The sequence below is a fragment of the Diadema setosum genome, chromosome 14 (assembly GCF_964275005.1).
Source record: "Diadema setosum chromosome 14, eeDiaSeto1, whole genome shotgun sequence".
Lineage (NCBI taxonomy): Eukaryota > Metazoa > Echinodermata > Echinoidea > Diadematoida > Diadematidae > Diadema > Diadema setosum.
Window position 1 is genome coordinate 25,013,184 of NC_092698.1, and position 19,147 is coordinate 25,032,330.

At 39.7% G+C, this 19,147-nt stretch overlaps 1 protein-coding gene across 1 annotated transcript in view; it reads left to right on the forward strand.

Annotated features, from left to right (window-relative positions):
* The first annotated feature begins 9,695 nt into the window (after nucleotides 1-9,695).
* LOC140238240 (uncharacterized) overlaps nucleotides 9,696-19,147 on the forward strand; it is a 30,439-nt gene continuing 20,987 nt past the window's right edge. The window contains exon 1 of the mRNA XM_072318175.1: nucleotides 9,696-9,936. Coding sequence (XP_072174276.1) covers nucleotides 9,868-9,936 — 69 coding nt within the window. The 5' untranslated portion in view covers nucleotides 9,696-9,867. The remainder of the gene's footprint in view (nucleotides 9,937-19,147) is intronic.

The following is a 19,147-nucleotide window of genomic DNA, read 5'->3' on the forward strand; positions in this document are numbered from 1 at the left end:
TCATGACGTGATACACAAAGTAATGTCGTAATTGTACTATGATTATATCACCATCATTCATTTTCCATGTTGTGCGTGTGTTCAAAATGAAGTCTTAAACGGTCTTCATAACAACTTTTCATGATTAGGCGAAATATTCGCCACCCAGCTAATTGCATCGCTTATCAGTTGTTCATTCTCAGTGGGACATTTTGGAATGAAGGGCCTCTGTGATAAATCCCTACCTGAAATTTTCTAGCAATTTTCATTTCCGTTCATAGAGCCGATGGAAAATATTGTCAGTGCACATAACTCAAGATGAATTGATGATATGAATCCAGAAGGAGAGGGTGTAAAAAAAAATGGGAAGGAGGGGCAGGAGGAGGAGGAGGAGGGGAGGAGGAGGAGGAGGAGGAGGAGGAGGAGGGGAGGGGGAGGGGTGGTGAGAACGGGAGGAGGAGGAGGAGGAGGAGGAGGGGAGGGGTAGGGGTGATGAGAACGGGAGGAGGAGGAGGAGGGAGAAGGACTACATTGGAAGGAACAGGAAGACGGAGAAGAGGAGGCTTAGGAGTATGAGGGAGAAAGAATGGAAGGAGATGATGCAGGAGACAATTTAATGTCGTGCAGGATGGGAAGGAAGAGCTGGAGAAGGAATAGGAGGATAAGAGGACAAGCAGGTTGCAAAGGCGGAGAAGGAAAATTGGGTTTAAAAGGAAGTCAGATGGGAAAAATCAGAATGTAATGATGACGCGTTCTCGCTGCAAGGTACAGGGGGTCCCCACACTGGTTTCCCCCTGGGTATGGTAAGTGCGAGACCAGGCTCACAGTTCTCCGAAGCCATAATGTAACCTGTACACTTCTACCCCTCATCGGAATCGATTGCTATTTGTGTATGCCCCACTGGTTGTTACTATGCCCCCATTCATCGCATTCAGGCTGACATGGGTTCAATCGATACACTCAACGCCTGGGCGCACCCTTGCCAGCTTCCGCTGAGCAACCGATCGCAAATGAAAGTCATCTGCCAAGGGGGGAAAGGGACGCAACGAAATCAAGCCTATCATATTGCAGTGTCGATATGACGTTGGCTTTGACAATGTTTATTATGACTTTCAGAGTTAGTGGTAACACCGTTATTCGTTATGCGTTTCTCGAAATGGTGATATATCACCATGACAACGCATATTGTACGCGTGGTGTAATCATTCTTCCTTGTGGTTGTGTGTGTGTGTGTGTGTGTGTGCAAATTTGACTTTGGTTTAATAAAGTCAAACATGTCCAAACATGTGGAAGACGAACATGAATGTTATGCTCCCATAAAACTTGTGACAACGATGATGATGTTAATGATGATGCTTCTGTCAAGCTGATATGTTCGGATTCCGATATGATGGTGGAAATTATGACGATGAAACTTGATGTCGAATAATTACTCTAAGTGCATGAGCTCTGGACAAAAGATGAAATCATATCGGATGATTATTTCCTTCCCAACCGCTATTCAATGTCACCTGTGTAAACACGCTCACCGAACAATATATGGGCCCCACTCCGACAATAATACAAACACATCATTCAAGAACTTAAAACAGTTTTCGTTTTCCTATGATATTCTCAAAGAATTAAAACTACATTAGGGGTATGAAAACAAGTATATCACTCTGCGCAGTCGCGGAAACCATGGTATACCACGTAATTGTGCTGTATAGGTGATTGTAATCTAGAGTGGCTGGAATGATCACTGTCTGGAGTTTTTAAAATCCAGTGCAATCTTGGAGAAGATATCGTTATCATTCTCAAGAAAGGCATTTCCTACCGTGTACATCGAATGATAAATGGTGTACTAAAGATAAAAGACATTTCCTATTGATACGCAATGAATCGAAAACAATGAAAAAGAAAAATATAAACACCTCCTGAACATCAAGTACCCTATTATGTTACCAATATGAATCGCAAGTGAAGCTGCTTTCTATATGTTAATACATAACATTACACTCATCAAATTACGAAACCGTTGGCTCGTTGGCAAAATTTTGTAACTCATTTCACCATTATGCTATTGGCGAGTACTGTGCAGTAGAAAGGAAAACTGGAGTACATTTTCCCTGCTATTAGGCCTTCTTTGTCCCCTTTGTCATTTTGAAGGGAGATTGCATAAGCAATGGTCAGACAAAGATTGTGCAGGGCTTCAAAAATGTGTTGATGCATTCTTTTCAGCACAATGCCCATGTGAGAACATAACAATTGTCTTTTGGACACAATACCGAATCTTCACACGAGTTATCGTTCCTCTGCCTTTATTTGCGAAGGGGCGCATAAACGTTTGGGAATTGATCGGATGTGAATAGCGACACACCTTTGTTCACCTCCTTGTCGTCTACGTACCATTTTGACATATAGAAATCAATGGTGACAAACATAACAGTCAATGAATCTAATAAAGCGCCAAGGTTATACTTTGCAATATTCAATACCGCCCTCTTTATGCGAAAATGTGACGCACCCGCTGATCTCTCTCACCAGAGAGAGTAGAGAGACCGGTGGACGCGTCCCAGTTTTCTTGACGACTGATATCCCCCCCCCCCCACAACACCTTGGCAACGACTACCTATTAGGCGATTCTCCACTTCTCCACGGTGTGCTAATGTACAGGTATGAATGGTTGAAATGATATAAGTGAAAGATACAGTAATTTTGGAGAGTAGAAATCTGAAGGATTACATCAGATGAAAAGGACAAAGATAAAAACTTGAGAACACTTAATAAACGCCAACGTTCGATTGTCACCACTTCACATTCTTAAGGCCTACATTCCCTAGAAAGAAGCTTTTGCAGCCTGCGCATGACAAATCACTATAACTTCTCATCTCTCACCCCCCCCCCCCCGTGTAACAATCTGCGGATGTGATTATATTTATCCTTTTCTCACTTTCTAAACACACACATACACACACACACACACACATACACCACACACACATTATGTGAAGAAATATAATTATAATGTACATGATAATACATACTGAAATACGGGGGGGGGGGGGGGCGGTGAAGAAACTATTGCAAACGATGCTCAAAATTAAAACTTTAATAGTCACACAGCTTTTGAAATTAGAAGGCATGGGTGTGAATGCCGGAGCAATGAACTTGCTCGAGAATGGCATTTGGTTCTTAAATCAACAGGCAACCATGTGATATCCATCCATCAAATCAGATCAATCTAAATCGGATCATCAAATCAAATCAAATCAAATCAAATCAAATCAAATGAACTCAATTCAATTCAATTCAAAACAATTCCATGTACTTTCACGTAAACGTTGTAATTGCAACATTGTTTTATAGTATACTGCTTAGACTCAGAGCTATGAGTCGTAAGACAACATCATCTCAAGGCAGTGTGGTGTGGCCTGGAGTCAGCGTCTGGGGAGACGGGGAGGGGGGGGGGGGGGAGGGGGAGGAAGAAGCGGCCGCAGTAGTGCCACATGCACCTATTATCGACACAAGAGGGTGAACTTGCAATTTAGCCCTACGAAAATATTGGGTGCATTGCATGCATGGCATGTTGTTGGCGATGATCCTTAGAAAGATGGTAAGATGGTTCATCGGCGCAGATGAGCCTTTCAATGGCTTGTTGGTTCATTGGTTTTCATGAGAAATTACTTCTTAGATCCTATTATTTTAAACTGAGATAGAGCTCTAAAAATGAAAATAAAAACTCGTTAGAATCTCAGCTTGCTTTTTAACATTGGGATCATCTTCTATCCATTCATTTTATTTTCGTTTATTTCAGTTACATGTTTTTTTTTTCTTCTTCTTCAGATCACCTTAAAGATTTTTGTTACCGCCACCTTCGAAGACGTATAAAAGAAACTGATGAATTCTTGGTAATGATAACCACACAGAACACTGACTATACATTAAATAAGAATGTCTCACCGACCCTACATAACATTTGACGAATGCTGTTGCGCAGACGACGTTAAGTGGCGACTATTTCCAGATTAGCTGACTTCGTGGCATTCAAAATGTCAACAGTTTCTTATTGATATTCAAATGTTTTACACATTGTTTTTAAGGGTTTTGTAAGTTATTTATTCTTCCTTTAATGCAAATACGGGATGATTCTGCACGAAAATTGCAGAAATTACGTTTAACTAAGTCATTTTTTTTTTTATTTGTAGAATAAAGCGTACAAACATCATTATTACAAAAATTTATTTGCTGCATCCGTAAGAATCATTTTATGATATTCGCAATCATTTACTATCTATCATCTTTTCGACATATTAAACACACAAAAATCTAGAAACAAAATTAGATTCAACACGTTAAGGTTATCAAAAATCGGAGGGTTGGAGATGATAGGAGAGGAATGAATAGACAAAGAAAAGAGGATAAGGATGTTATGACATCACGTTTGTCACTCACAACAAATGCGCCCTGTCTCCTCTGCTTCGCGCCCTTCATCCTCCTCCTCCACGACTGCCATACGGACGTCGACAGGCGAAGGAGCTCGACTCTCGGAAGGTGATCGACACCCTGAGCGAGATAGTCTTGCTGCCGAACATTCTGGGGGATGATGATATTGCCACCCTGTCGAGATGCCAGAGGGCCGAATGACTGACGATTCCAGTTCCCGCGGTAGACTGTCATGAAAAAAAAAAATGGGAGAAACTAATATTGTTTCTATGCGTATAGGAAGACTACTTTCCTTATGATCGCTGTTAAACCGCAGTCCTTTGTCAATCACGCACATACAAACATACGAACATATAAACATACACGCATACATAATCATTATATGCATACAATGTAGGGTTGGACCTACTACTAATCGACCGCCTAATGTTTATTTGCTTGATAAGAATATTTAACACTGAAATTCACGTAAAAAACTTGACCTACGTGATTGAGAAAATCCAGGTCTATCAAATGCCGTTGTTCTCTTTTCGATTCGAAGTTTCAGTGCAAAAATATCGCCGACGAACTTGCGTGGCCTCGTTTCAGCTCCCCGCGGTAAATCGCGTTTTTAGGATCGACCGCTGATTTTGCATTGACAATGCACGTAAACCGAGTTGTATTGAACACCGTGTTGTACGAAACTTTTTAGAAGCCTTTTAGAAACTTCCATAGACATTACATTGTGCTGTCATTACGATTCGGTGAAAATATTCATTCGAAATTTTGTCCTTGATTAAAACCATTAATGAACAGTGAATTATCGCGTTTTCCCACACCATCCTAATCTACATTCAAAGCCAATCCATTTTTATGTGCTTTGCGCGCAGAGAAGTGCGTACTAAGTGTTCAGTGCGCGAATTATACGCGGTCGGTTTCAATAAGGGTGGTCGATATGTAGTAGGGCTACCATACATACATATTACTCTATTAACAGTACGTTTAAACATAATATTGACGTTAAGATAATGCATACAACTCTCTCCTGTAGAAGCTGTAACATAATTATGAATATCGTTTCACAAACGGCTGCGACAACTTGAAGAACACCCCTATCAACAGAGTCTTCCAGAGAAAAACGTAATAAGAATGACGGCGAACCATCTTTGGTTCCTCTTTGATTGCCACTCACTTACCGTGTTTATGTTTAGTCCTGTTTCCATGTTCCGGGCATTTGATCTGTTTGGTTTTTATTCTCTCCTTCAGTCTCTTCGTGTCACTGCAATCAGTTTGCTTCTCTGATGGATGAACCTGACATAGCGGCATGATTGCAAGAAAGGGGCGAGATCATGGGAGCAGACGAAAAACGGTCCAAACAGACTGTCTGAAGAACAAAGAATCAGCTGTTTGATTTGACAACACGGTGCTCCATTAATTGGCGGAGCATAAACAAAGGCTGCCTTTTTAATCCTGGTTCAGATTAGGTTTCTGCACCTTTTGTATCCACAACTTTTCAGAGCGCCAACCGATACCACCCCACTACCCTCACTTATGCACAGTCTTGGTGCCTTCGCGTAATACTAGATCAGCAAGCGCGCTGAAGCATGCCAGCCGCGCCATTGCGCGATGATGTCTACGCGCCTTGGGGTAATAAATCCACATTGGTACCGAGAGGGAGGAAGAGAACATGTAACAACCAGGGGGAGAGGGGAGAGGGAGGGAGGTCTGGGAGCGTTGAATTACCTTGCGGGTTTCCCCCATCACTTGCAAGAAAGTCCAGTCGCAATCGATTTGCAAATATCAGTTGCATATTTGCAACCCATCGCAAGATATTGATTGCAACTTTCTTCAACACCCCCTTAAAAAATGTGTCTTTTCCATTACTTGTAGGATGTAATACTAATCAAAACGCTGCAAGAACTTGATTGGACCACTTTGCAACAGCGCAGAGAAAATGACAGGCTAGCCATGATGTACAAAATACACAATAATCTTTCTCATCTTAATTGGCGTAGAACTAAAGTGCATAATGATTAAGATCACACAGGTTACCCAGTCGACGAGAGGCATCCAAGAAGTTCCTATCAGATACCATACTCGAGAACTGAATCGCATCGTCATTCGTTCAACAGCAAAGAGCTGAAATTCCCTGCATGTCTCCGGAAATTGTTCAGGGCCATTACACTCTTTGGGAGCCTTTTGTAATCGACTGACGGTTGCTGACTGTGGTCTTTTTTTATATATTACATATTATGTATTATATATTATATATTATATATTATATATTATATAGTATATGTTATATATTATATATTATATATTATATATTATATATTATATAATATATACTATATATTATACATTATATATTATATATAATATATCATATGTCATATATTATATATTATATATTATATATTATATATTACATATTATATATTATCGTCGGTTGAGAATGATAAGGGCGTTAAGTGACCACAAAACCCATAGTGTTCGAGAAGACTTAAAGCCCTTCTCATTCTCAACAGACGTTATTTTAACATGTTATAAACTATTATATTAGTTATTATATATTATATGAATAAACGGCACTATAATGTAGACAACACTCGAATGGATGGATGCTAATATTTATGACGGTGAACACACACAGTCTGCAAGAATCTTCAGGTAATGAAAGGAGACCGACTTCACCAGGAGAAGATAGGAAGAAGAAGACGACGACGAATTTTAAGGGGATTTGCTCCAAGCATTACACAAGTGGATTGGGTCAATACAGTAATCATTTGATCACATTGAGCAGTCAAGTCTGAGGAAAATCGGACAATCCATACAAAAGCTATGAATTTTTAAAGTGTCGGTGTTGCCATCGATGGATAAGCAGAGACCACAACAGTTCGTGACCTCATTGCAGAACAACGATGTAACTAAAAGATAAAAGAGAATTCAATATATTTTCAGTTTTCTATAGCATAATAAAGGAGCAATATTGACGTACCTCTTTCATAAAGAAAGGAAAATAAAATTACTATGAACTTATAATATCAGTAACAAGTAAGGGATGTGTCCTTTCAAGATATTAAAAAAAGTGAGATTCTCTTAAAATGTTTCGACCTATACGGTTTTAACGATCAACAAAAAAAAAAAATCGAAATTTTGCTCTTAAAAGGGAAGGCTAGTAACTGATCAGTGGGAATCAGTGGAAATGTTGGGAGATGATTGTTCCAATCCTTATGGGATTCATTCAAGAGTTCATTGTATATCTATTGTTGTGTGAAAATGATTTGCTTCAGAATGGTCTCATATTCAAGTAATGTGCAGTTTAATGCTTCCAGTTTAGCGTCCCTGGTCAGTGACGGAGCATTAATCTGCACATTACTTGAATATGAGACCGTTCTGAAGCAAATCATTTTCACACAACAATAGATATACAACGAACTCTTGAATGAATCCCATAAGGATTGGAACAATCATCTGCCAGCATTTCCACTGATTCCCATTGATCAGTTACTAGCCTTCCCCTTTAAGACCAACTGGGAAATATATTATATAAAATGGGTTAGTCAAATACCGGTTAGTCATTGACTTCGTCTCGGGACTTATAACCTCCCTCAATAGCATTTCAAACCCTTCGGGTGGAACATTCGGTATGTTCCCTTCCCCGCCAGTCATCATCTATATACTTTTGACGGTTATTTTCCCAGTTGAAACCCATATTGGTGTCGAAATCAGAGCCCAACAACAACAGTGATATCCAAGTCTGATGACTAGCTGTTTATTGTAGTTATACCAACAGTCATATTCTGTGTAGTCTGCGAGATGTGTGCTCTGTGCGGTTTGTGTTTACCGAAAGAGGGCGCTGCACCCAATAGAGTCATCGATACACAGGGTAGGGCCGCCATGTAAAATTTATTTTAGTATCCAATTAGTTTGGGGTTCCCCTTTTATTGAATTCAAAGATCATTCTTAGGTCAAAAAAAAAAAAAACAGTTAGGGTGATCTCTCTATACTGCATTCGCGTTATGGTCTAGTCGTATTTTTATTCAAACTCTGCGTATGCACGACGATTTGATTTTTGGCCAAGATTCACAAAACGTGTTTTTTTTTTTTTTTTTTTTTTTTTGGGGGGGGGGGGAGGGGGTTGCTTTATAAGAGTGGTAGTTATGAACATTGAAAACAGTATTTGACAGGGAAGTCAATGTTTGTGAAATTTCGAAATTAACCGACCGTATGCGTGTTTCCCCATGATGATCATACTGACATGACTTTAATTATAGTATGGTAGTGTCTATGATAGCTTATGATGTAGGCCTATAAAGTTAAAGTCTGAACCCTGAACCATGGCCATACCTTTCACGGTCACCTCCCCCCCTCCCCTTACCCCCCGGGGGGGGGGGGGCGTCGTCCGCGTCGATCTTTTTTTCACAGTTGGGAGCAAAACTTTGGAAGTCCTGTGCGAGGGAGCGGAGCGACAGTGGAGCGGGGACTGGGTGTGGGAGGTATACCCCTCCCACAAGAGGGAGTTTTTGCATTTTCGATCTCATGAACATTTTATATTTGAATATTCGGAAAATTGTCAATCCCCAAAGCGTGCAGAGCTTAAATCTGTCATGGATAGGAACTGAGTGGGGGAAGGGTATAAAGATGATGAGGGAACTTGTTGGAATTGAAGTTATAGATCTGGTGCAGCACACTTTTTAATGAATATTCTTAAATTTGTCAATCTCTAAAGTGGACCACGTGTATGGAAGAGGACCTAACGGGGGAGGGTGTGGCAGGGGGTACCCCCTCCAACGCGTGCGAGGGAGATCGTTTTCAGAATTGAAATTCAACAATCGGTGCACACTTTGGACAGTTTTTATCAACAAAGCAAGAAAATTTTCCACATCTCGGGAATTATTTGGGAGGGGGATATGCTTGCCCAAATTTCTTCGTGGGGGGGGGGGACTGCCCCCGCCTCAGGATTGACGCCCTTGCCACCCCCTCCCCTCCCCTCCCCCTTTCCTCCCTCCCCGCAGCTTCCCATCCCCTCCCCTGCCCCAGTGCCATACGGCACTGCCCTGCCCCTCTCCCCACTAGGCACACACAAAAATCGTGTACAGTAATATGAAGCATGAAGCGAGGTGTTCGGCTCGCTCTCTCGCAGTAACGTGCATTCTCCGTACACTGGCATACGGGCCTATTCCCATACACGAAGCTGATCCCTTCCCGATCCCGTTTCGCTGGCTGCATGCGAGCTGCATGCCTCGTTCCGCGTGCAGTTCAAGTGACTCTCGCTCGCTGATCCGCGAACTCATACTGCTGCGACATCATCGACACAAGTATGCACACAACGTGAACGACCCTGATATCTCGCAAAACTACCTGAGAGGGACTTTGTAAAATGTAGGCAAAAAAGTTTGAGAATAGCCGTCTGGAGAACAGGTGTGAATGGATGCCAAGCTTTTGGATGAAAGAAATACAGTATGCTAGTGTCAAAGAAAGATGACGGAGGGTGGAGTGAGTAGATCAACGACTACGCAGTTCTATCAGAAATCGCTGCAGCAGCAGCAGGTACGTATTTTGTTGACGTCCCGTCCATATCGTTTCGTGCAGAGCAATCCATGAATCATTGTCTATTTTCGTTCGGATCCCATCACGGTCATACGCGCTCACGCTTGTTTCATGAGAGCCTACCTACACAAACCTATGGCCATGTTCTTCACACACCTTGAAAGGCTGTGAACGGTGTCCACGCCGCAGCCACCAACATCAGTAGATCTAACCGTTAGTACAGTATTTAATAATTTTAGGAAATTTACAGTAACTATAAGTTTCCGACGTCAGTCAAAAGTCTACTGTGAAATTAGATCTAGTAGCGAATTACACACAGACTGTGTCACCAGTGGCAGTGCATTAAATTTATTTTTATTTTTTTTGCATTTTGATACACGCGTAGCATAGTTCAGTGACAAAAAAAGAGCTCGCCTCGAGTTTGACCGACAAGTATCAAATGAGTACACTTATGTCTAATTCCGCGAAAAACTTCTCATTTATAGTAATGACATTTGCTGGGTCAGTTTTTCGCTTCTTTAGACAGACACCATTGATACATACAAGTTGTACGCCATTGCGACGGTTTAAGCCGTTTTGGCTTAACGGAACTTCGACCCAGTTCCCCCCGCATAAAAATGGTTACCATTATTTTTTCCAGCTTGGTTTTCAAACCAATCTGGAAAAAATGTATACAGGATTAGTCAGTCAACATTTTGACTCGCCTCTTCCACTGTTTCCTCCTGTTTTCTGGTTGTTTTCTCCACTTCTTTGCAGCGCTCCCCAATTCATCGGCGCCTTCGTTTGAAAAATGACCGCACAAACATCTACGGCAAGCCAAATGCTCCATAATATCGGTACACGGAATCGCTTTTTTTCCTATGTACATGTATAATGGAGCACCATCAACACAGTAAAAAAAAAAAAAAAATGTTATACAACTCCAAACAGACAGATTTTTCTGTTTAATTTCCAACCTACAATGTACAATAATAGTTTGGAACCACATACAGTTGTATGTATTAGTGAGAGCATTGTAAACTCACCTTTTACCAACTCCTTCAAGAAGGCTATCGACAGATCCCTTTGGGCTTTATATGGTACATTGTATGACGCTTTAAAACACCTCTGCGCCCTCTCTCTACTGATAGCGAATGCATTTATACCAAGTAGGACCTTGCACGGTGTTCATACTGTTGTCTGTGTAAGCTGGATTCTAATGATGATGCAGACGATGCCAATCTCCATGAGTTGAAATTGCAGGGTTTAAAAAAAAAAAGGCAAATAAAACAGTTTCAGTCTGCCGATACATTGCTTCAAACTCCATATTATCCTCAGCTACATGCGTACATGTCGTAATGCTTCATACAGAATTACAAATATATCAACTATTCAACATAGCAGACCTTGCAGAGAATACAATTGTATGTCCACTTTTCTCTCAAGTAAAAGTGAAGAATCAATAAAATCTGCATCTTTGTGTTCCTGTGAAAATAAAAGTTGCATTGTGCCCATGCCAACGATGCCAACGATGCCGGTCACAACGCGCTCTTAACGCATTGACGCAACAATAGCGCATTGTCCCATTTACCACAAACTTCCCCGCAATTATATAACACAACCATGTGTTATATAATCCCACTTACATCATATCATTTTCACATTGTACATACACATAACAAAAAAATTCCCCGCTCTTCCGGTCAAATACAAACGTCGAAATACTAAAAAATTTAACTTACATGAAATCTGCCAAAAGTTGAAACTTTTGAACCTCTTCCAAATTAACAGTAAATCATAAACACTCATATATGATACATGGTATAAAAGTTCCGGGCCAACATCATCATTAGAATCCAGCTTACAACAATACATCCAGATCCAGACTGTATGTGTGTCTTATGAAATTCAACTATGTCTTGTCTTTTCCAAGTATATCGGATGGAAATAAGACTCAAAAGAGTGTTGAATGAAATGTACTGTATGCAACTAATGTTCAGTCTACTTTCATATCCATAGTTTAGATACAAGTATCTCAAGTTCCACGGAACCAAATTGCACCCAAATAACAGGAAACACTTCATCATAGCTTATATCCAATTACATGAATTTGAATCAAATCTGTTATCAGATAGTGTCAATATTTTTATCTTAGGGGTAAGTATTTTTAGTTGTCGTATACAGCAGGTGGTCGCTGAGACCAGTTTGACTGTACATGTACAAATGTACATTGTATGTGTGTCACAGAGAACAAAAGGTCCTGATCAAATTAAAAAAAGGAATTTTATCGATGAATTTGAAGAAATGTCTTATGAACCAAGTTTCAGTGTATAGTAGATGTGTAAATGTTGTTCACTCAAGTGATATTCTGTAAACATGTAAAAGCACTGCCTACAATGTATTTCTTAGCATAAGCAGGGCCAAAGGCATCATGACTTGTATTGTGTTCTCCTAGTAGGATTGCAAGTAAGACAGTTATTATTATATTGTGTATACAATTGAATTTTATAATAAATATGTACAGTGTAAGTTTCTCCCAATGACAGAATTTTCCAGCGATATCTATGACACTGCTTTTGGCTATGTCACTTCCCTATTGCCATTTTGTCTCTTGTTGCCATGGATATATCAACTTTGATGACATACATTATAGTTGCACATTATATAGATGATGACTGGCGGGGAGGGAACATACCGAATGTTCCACCTGAAGGGTTTGAAATGCTATTGAGGGAGGTTATAAGTCCCGAGATGAAGTCGAGGGACTTACATTGTATAGCCTCCCGAAATAGCATTTCAAACCCTGAGGGTGGAACGTTTTTTACATGTTGTACATGTTCCCGACAACAATAGTCATCATCTATTATATTATATGGGTTAGTCAAATTATCACACTTTCGTACGCATTACAAGAATCGGTCATCTGCTTTTTCACATTGTATGGAATAGGCAAATTTATCCTATCGATTGCGTGCAAAATATGATCGTTCAATCGTTTGGTATCGTTTGTCATTTGTTATGTGAAAATGTTTTCCCATGGGAGAACATTACGAAAATGTTCTGCCCATGGGCGAACATAACCAATGTGCCTCCATCACGTGATGTACTAACCGGTATTTGACTAACCCATTTAATATTGTCTCTTGTTATGTTCACACACTGGGTTTCATGAGGAGCAATTTCCATGGCCAGTCCCAGCCACCGCCATTTGGAAGTGGAGCCCTGCTTAAAGACCTGGTACAGTAGCATTAGGATTAACGAATTATTGAATTAACCTGATTCATTCGCTGCCCACAGGGGTACATTTGAAAACCACAAAAACCACTGGTCAGAGAAGTGAAGCATTATGTACATAATACTGTACAAACGTACGCTCATCAGTAACAGTTGACCCCAGTCCAGATGCTTCAGCTATGTACAAACTTAACAGAGATCAGTGAAAATTCAAGCTGTACACAATTTGTTATGGGGATTCTTGAGTACAGCTGTATACATGTGTACATGTACATTGTATTTGAGCCAGGCCAACCTTCCCACTTCATGGTTGCCAACACAACCGGGTAAAAAGCTTTCCCCGGGAGCCCTTCCCAGGCAAGCGAGTGCTACATGTACTGTACTATTATCAATAGTCACTATGTTGTACGTGTACAGTACACTTTTTTCAGAACTATGGAGAGCATATATGTGCTGTAATTCCGCTGTATAAATCATATGGCTACAGTATACATTGTACATGTGTGTCCTGTTTCAAGAAAAATGTACATCAAGTCTAATGGCATATTGATTTGGCCAATGTGAAACTACACTGTGCACGGTAAATGTGTTCATGTTTTACACTAGACTTCTTGTGACAGTTTAGTCCAATGTACATTTTCCTTTATACAATGTACATGTACTGTATGTACAATGTAAGTTCATTTGTATGCATTGCAAAGTTAGCCATAATTATACCCCCGCCAAACGAAGTTTGAAGGGGGTATATAAATTGTAGGAATCAGCGGGCGGTCGGGCGGTCGGGCGGTCGGTCCGTTGCAAATCTTGCGTCGCGAACTAAGTACTTCCTCAGTTTTCAACCGATTCCCATAAAACTTGGCACAGATGTGTGCCTTGGGTTGTAGATGTGCAAGACGTATTTTTTGACAGTACCCAAAAGTACGTTGCCATGGTAACGGCATATTATGGGCAAAAATGGGTACAAATCTTGCGTCGCGAACTCCTCCCACAGTTTTTGATCAATTTTTATGAAATTAGGTACAGATGTTCATCTGAATATGTTAATGTGCAAGACACATATTTCCGCAGTGGCAAAAAGTGCGTTGCCATGGTAACGGCATGTTATTGGTAAAATATAGGGCAAAATGCTTCATGGCAAAACTGCTTCATCAGTGTTCTTCCAATTCTCATGGAATTCATATTGAATGTTTGTCTTAGGATATAGGTCAGCATGACACATTTCTTGACAGTGACAAAAAGTATGTTGCCATGGTAACAGCTCACATATTATGAGCCAAAATGATGGAAAATTTTGTGTTGCAAACTACTTCCTCAGTTTTTGCCCAATTTCCATGAAACTTGGTACAGATGTGTGCCTTTGGTTGTAGATGTGCAAGACGCATTTTTCGACAGTACCCGAAAGTACATTGCCATGGTAACGGCATATTAATGGCAGAAGATCAAGGAAAGATCTTGCGGATTTAACTACTTCCTCAGTTTTTTGACCAAAGCTTATGAAATGTTGTTTTGACCAAAGCTTATGAAATGTTGTTTGGCGGGGGTATAACCAGTCGCTGTAGCGACATTTCTAGTTTTTTGTCTGTTCTTTTACTCTCAGACAGTTGCAGCTTGGTGTTGTAATGGTTCAAGCCACTGTGCATAGTATACCAAGGAATGTAGAGGAGTTGCATAAGGTTGCTAATCTTTTCAAAAAAGATGAAGGGAAATTAAGAAAAAACAAAAAACCGTAAACTGTGAATGACCATATGGCATATTTTAAAGTACAAAATACCTCAGATGAATACAATGTTCCTTAAAACTTAAGAAGACTACATGTATGCATTGTCTTTTCTTGATGATGATGATGATTATGATTATGATGATGACGGTGATGATGATTGACAGCATTTGTATGGTATCATACTGTACAATGTAAATACCTGGGGTTTTTTGTTTGTTTTTTTTTTTTAAGAAATCAAAGGCGCAGATTCCTCCGAGAGGGTTATTTATTGAATGTCTGGTGAAAAAATTATGAGTCTTGATTGAAGCTTTGAAATATCATGCTGGTCAACTTGAAGCACTCCCAGCTCACAGATCAAGAAAATCACTCCAAAAGAATTGGTTCTTAAATTGATTTTTCTTACAGGGTTTGTATCTTTGTTAATTTGGATTGGATGGTGTTTTTTTCTGTGAGTTATAATTGTTTTTCTTTGGCCCAGTGACATTGATCCTGCTTCTCTACCACGGTTGCATGAAACACCCACCATAACAGCTTTCCTCCATTCATTAAGGCTAATTTCTTGTCACAGGATATGGCCAGGTGAGTCACATGACCTGCTGGCAGTACGTGCCGAGATAACGCACTTTACTGTGGTTACAGGGTGATGCTACCTCTTTCGATTCACTGTACAAGGCAGATGGAGACAGACATGAAGCGCCACTACATTTGTGATGGTGGCGTCTGCTGACATACAGCCAGCCGTGTCTGTTGTGGAATACAACCATGTACAGTTGTACACTGTTGGTCTTTCAGCCATAAAGGCAGACAATGCTTTTGCATCAATTTTTTAGTGGATAGAAACAATGTACAATGTAAGCCTAGATTGCAGCTTCTGCAGTAATGTACATGACAAAGCATCATGGAAGTACCAGTACAGTTTACAGCCCCCTGGTTGTGTGTATGTGTTTTTTTTTCACATTATAAATTAATTCATACATAATGCACTTTGTTCAGGGTGATTTTAGCACTATTTTTAGCACTGTTTTTAGCAAACCTTCCAGTGCAGTGAGGTGATGCGTGTTGTTATGGAAATGGTAGGCCAATCAAATTAATGTTGTTCACTGTGCACACAGGGAGTGGTTGGAGAATACCGGATTGATGTGCAATGTACAGTGATCTCTTTTTATCATAGTGGTGCCATACGAACTTGTACCACATAATTATGCTGTACATGTACTGTGGTGATGTGCTACAGTATCATTGTCCTATGTACGTACACTGTAGGGGACGACTCACTTGTCTGGTGTGCAGTCATTCATGTAATGCATCCATTTCTGATATCATGTAACACACTTAAGATTTGTTGGTTTTTGTTTTTTGGTTGTTGTTAATTTGTTTGTTTGTGTATTCATTTTCCATCTGAGAATCATATCCAGTTGTAGCTGGATAGCCATTGTTGTTGTTGTTGTCTTGGTGGGGGTACTGTAGGTGTAGTGGGTACCAGAAGTAGAGTTGAAAGCAGCATCAAAATCCACGATGACCTTTTTACAGTGTTCATGTAAAATGGAGAGAGGATGCAGTCTTAATAGAGGTCTACTTACGATGTACATGTACTTGTAAATGTACAGGCATACAGTACATGTACATGTGTTTCAAAGTCATGATCATTTTGTATCATACATAACACTGCACAGTAATACAATATAAGACTGGGTTTGAATGAGCCTACAGCAACTGGTATGGATTGAGTATACAGACAGTAAGGCCCGAATTCACGAAGGTGGTACAAATGAAACCATGGTTTAAGCCATGGACAGAAACCATGGAGCGATGGCTTAAACCATGGTGCGACAAGTGTCACACGGAATATTTCGTTACGAAATTGTTCATTTCGTCAACAAAATGACCGTTTCGTTAACGAAATCATCATTTCGTGGACGAAATGTTCATTTAGTTACAAAATGTTGTCATTTCATTACAAAATAATACATGTAATTTCATCGAAGAAATGACTGATTTCGTAACTAAATATTCCATGTGACACTTGGCGCTGCATGGTTTTTGTCCATGGTTTAAACCATAGTTTCATTTGTACCACCTTCGTGAATTCAGGCCTATATAAGACTGGAACTTGGAAGTGAAATCCAAGTAGCCCATTTTAAAACTGGTATGTGCAGCCTGGGAACGCAGTACTTTGTTTGGTTTGATTTGTGCATCCACTATTGTATAAAAAAAATGTACAGGAAATCTGCAATTGTTAAGTCAGTACACACTTTTAACCCAAACATTCATAGCCAATTCATTGCAAATTAACATTGGAATTACAATTTGTACCCACATGTTTGCTTTGTGTTGTACATGTAAATGGACGTACACATGTGTACACTGTACATGTACAACAGTGTGTACATGTTCTGTATGTGTGTATTTCTTTGAAATGCTACATTGTGACCTACACATACAAGAAATGTTAGCATTGTTGTCTAGAGCTAACTAATGTAACATGTACAAATTGTATGTATAGATATCATGATTTCGTATTTAATGATACAATAGTGTAACCATGGAAGGAAAAGGTGCCAAAAATGGCAGAGATTCAAATGAGTATGATACAATACACTGTACTTATTGTGGTCAAGCTGTCCCTGTTCTTACCTGATGTGTGCAGCTTTTCTTTTTTTTTTTTTAATCAGTGTAATTTGTATTATGAGGGGAAAAAAATGAAACTTTGTGTCTGATACATGTAGGTTTGAAAAATTTGCTATGAGCTGCATCTCCGCCATACACAGTCTGTACACTACAACTGTATGTACAAATGTATGTGCACTAAAGCATGGTAAACAGTGTAGAGTTCTTCTTGTCCTGGTTATCTTAAAATTGACGGCTTCACATCCTATAGCCAGACCTAACAAAACATGATAAACCAAGTTAGACACCATTACACTGTATGTTGTTCCATGTGTGACTGTAGATACCTGTGTGGTAATACATTTTGAAATGTATAGACTACAAATGTACACTGTAGGTACATGTAACTCTGTACATGCATGCATGACATTACTAGACAAGGCAAATCCTTTCTGGAGCTCAGACTAAATACTGTGTATACAAGATAAGTGAAACTAAACTAGTTTACATGTATAAGTCATTATGTTGTGAAACCTTAAAGTCATGGTGTAACAACATTTCAAGTTTTCAGTTTGAAAGCTCTGATCAGCATACTGTAGTTCTATACGTACAACATACTGTGGTCTATATTATATAAAAATTAGAAAATCTCTGAATGACAGGATTAATCATGTACTGTTATCCTTCCTCTTTCACTCCCTGTAGACCTATTGGAGAAATAATGATCCTGTTTTTTATGCAAGATTGTATGTTTTTATGCCTCTGCCAACGAAGTGGCCGGAGGCATTATGTTTTCGGGTCGTCCGTACGTACGTCCATCCCGTTTTGTTTTTGTCGATATCTCAAGAACCGTGTGGTGGTTTTACATCAAACTTGGTATGAGGGTATATCCTGGGGGGATAATACTTTGTTTGGATTTTAGTACACATGCATAAAATTTGCTATATATGAATGACTGCAGATCTGACACCGTAACAGAATGCCCGATCACATTTATATATTCATTATATAATAATATATATATACAGTTTAATCACAGACATTGTACATATTCATATATTCATATAATCATATATTCATATATTCATATATTCATATATTCATATAGTCCTATATGTAGTATGGACCTGTTGATCATTTGTGATTATTTGTAATTATATGTACAGTGTAATTATACAGTTACAGACAAGCCTGATTTCACATAGACCATACAGAATGCCTGATCACATTTATATATTCATATATAATAATAGTTGAGACAATGTAGATAACTAAAGATATATAATTCATATATTCATATATAATAATATATACATGTATAATAATCACAGACATTGTATATATATTCATATATTCATATAATCATATAATCATATAGTCCTATATGTAGTATGGACCTGTTGATCATTTGTGATTATTTGTAATTATATGTAATTATACAGTTACAGACAAGCCTGATATCACATAGACCATGTACAAAATACAGCCGGGCCAAAGGCGGGGCCTATGGCCGGACCCAAGGCCACGGGCCTTAGCCCGGAACCAGGGGCCCAGAGCCCAAGTGGGCCCGGGCCCAGGGGCCCATAGCCCTAGTGGGCCCGGGCCCAGTGGCCCAGGGGCCCAAGGCCGGGCCGAGGCCAGGAACCTAAGTGCTGGCCCAAGGCAGGGGGC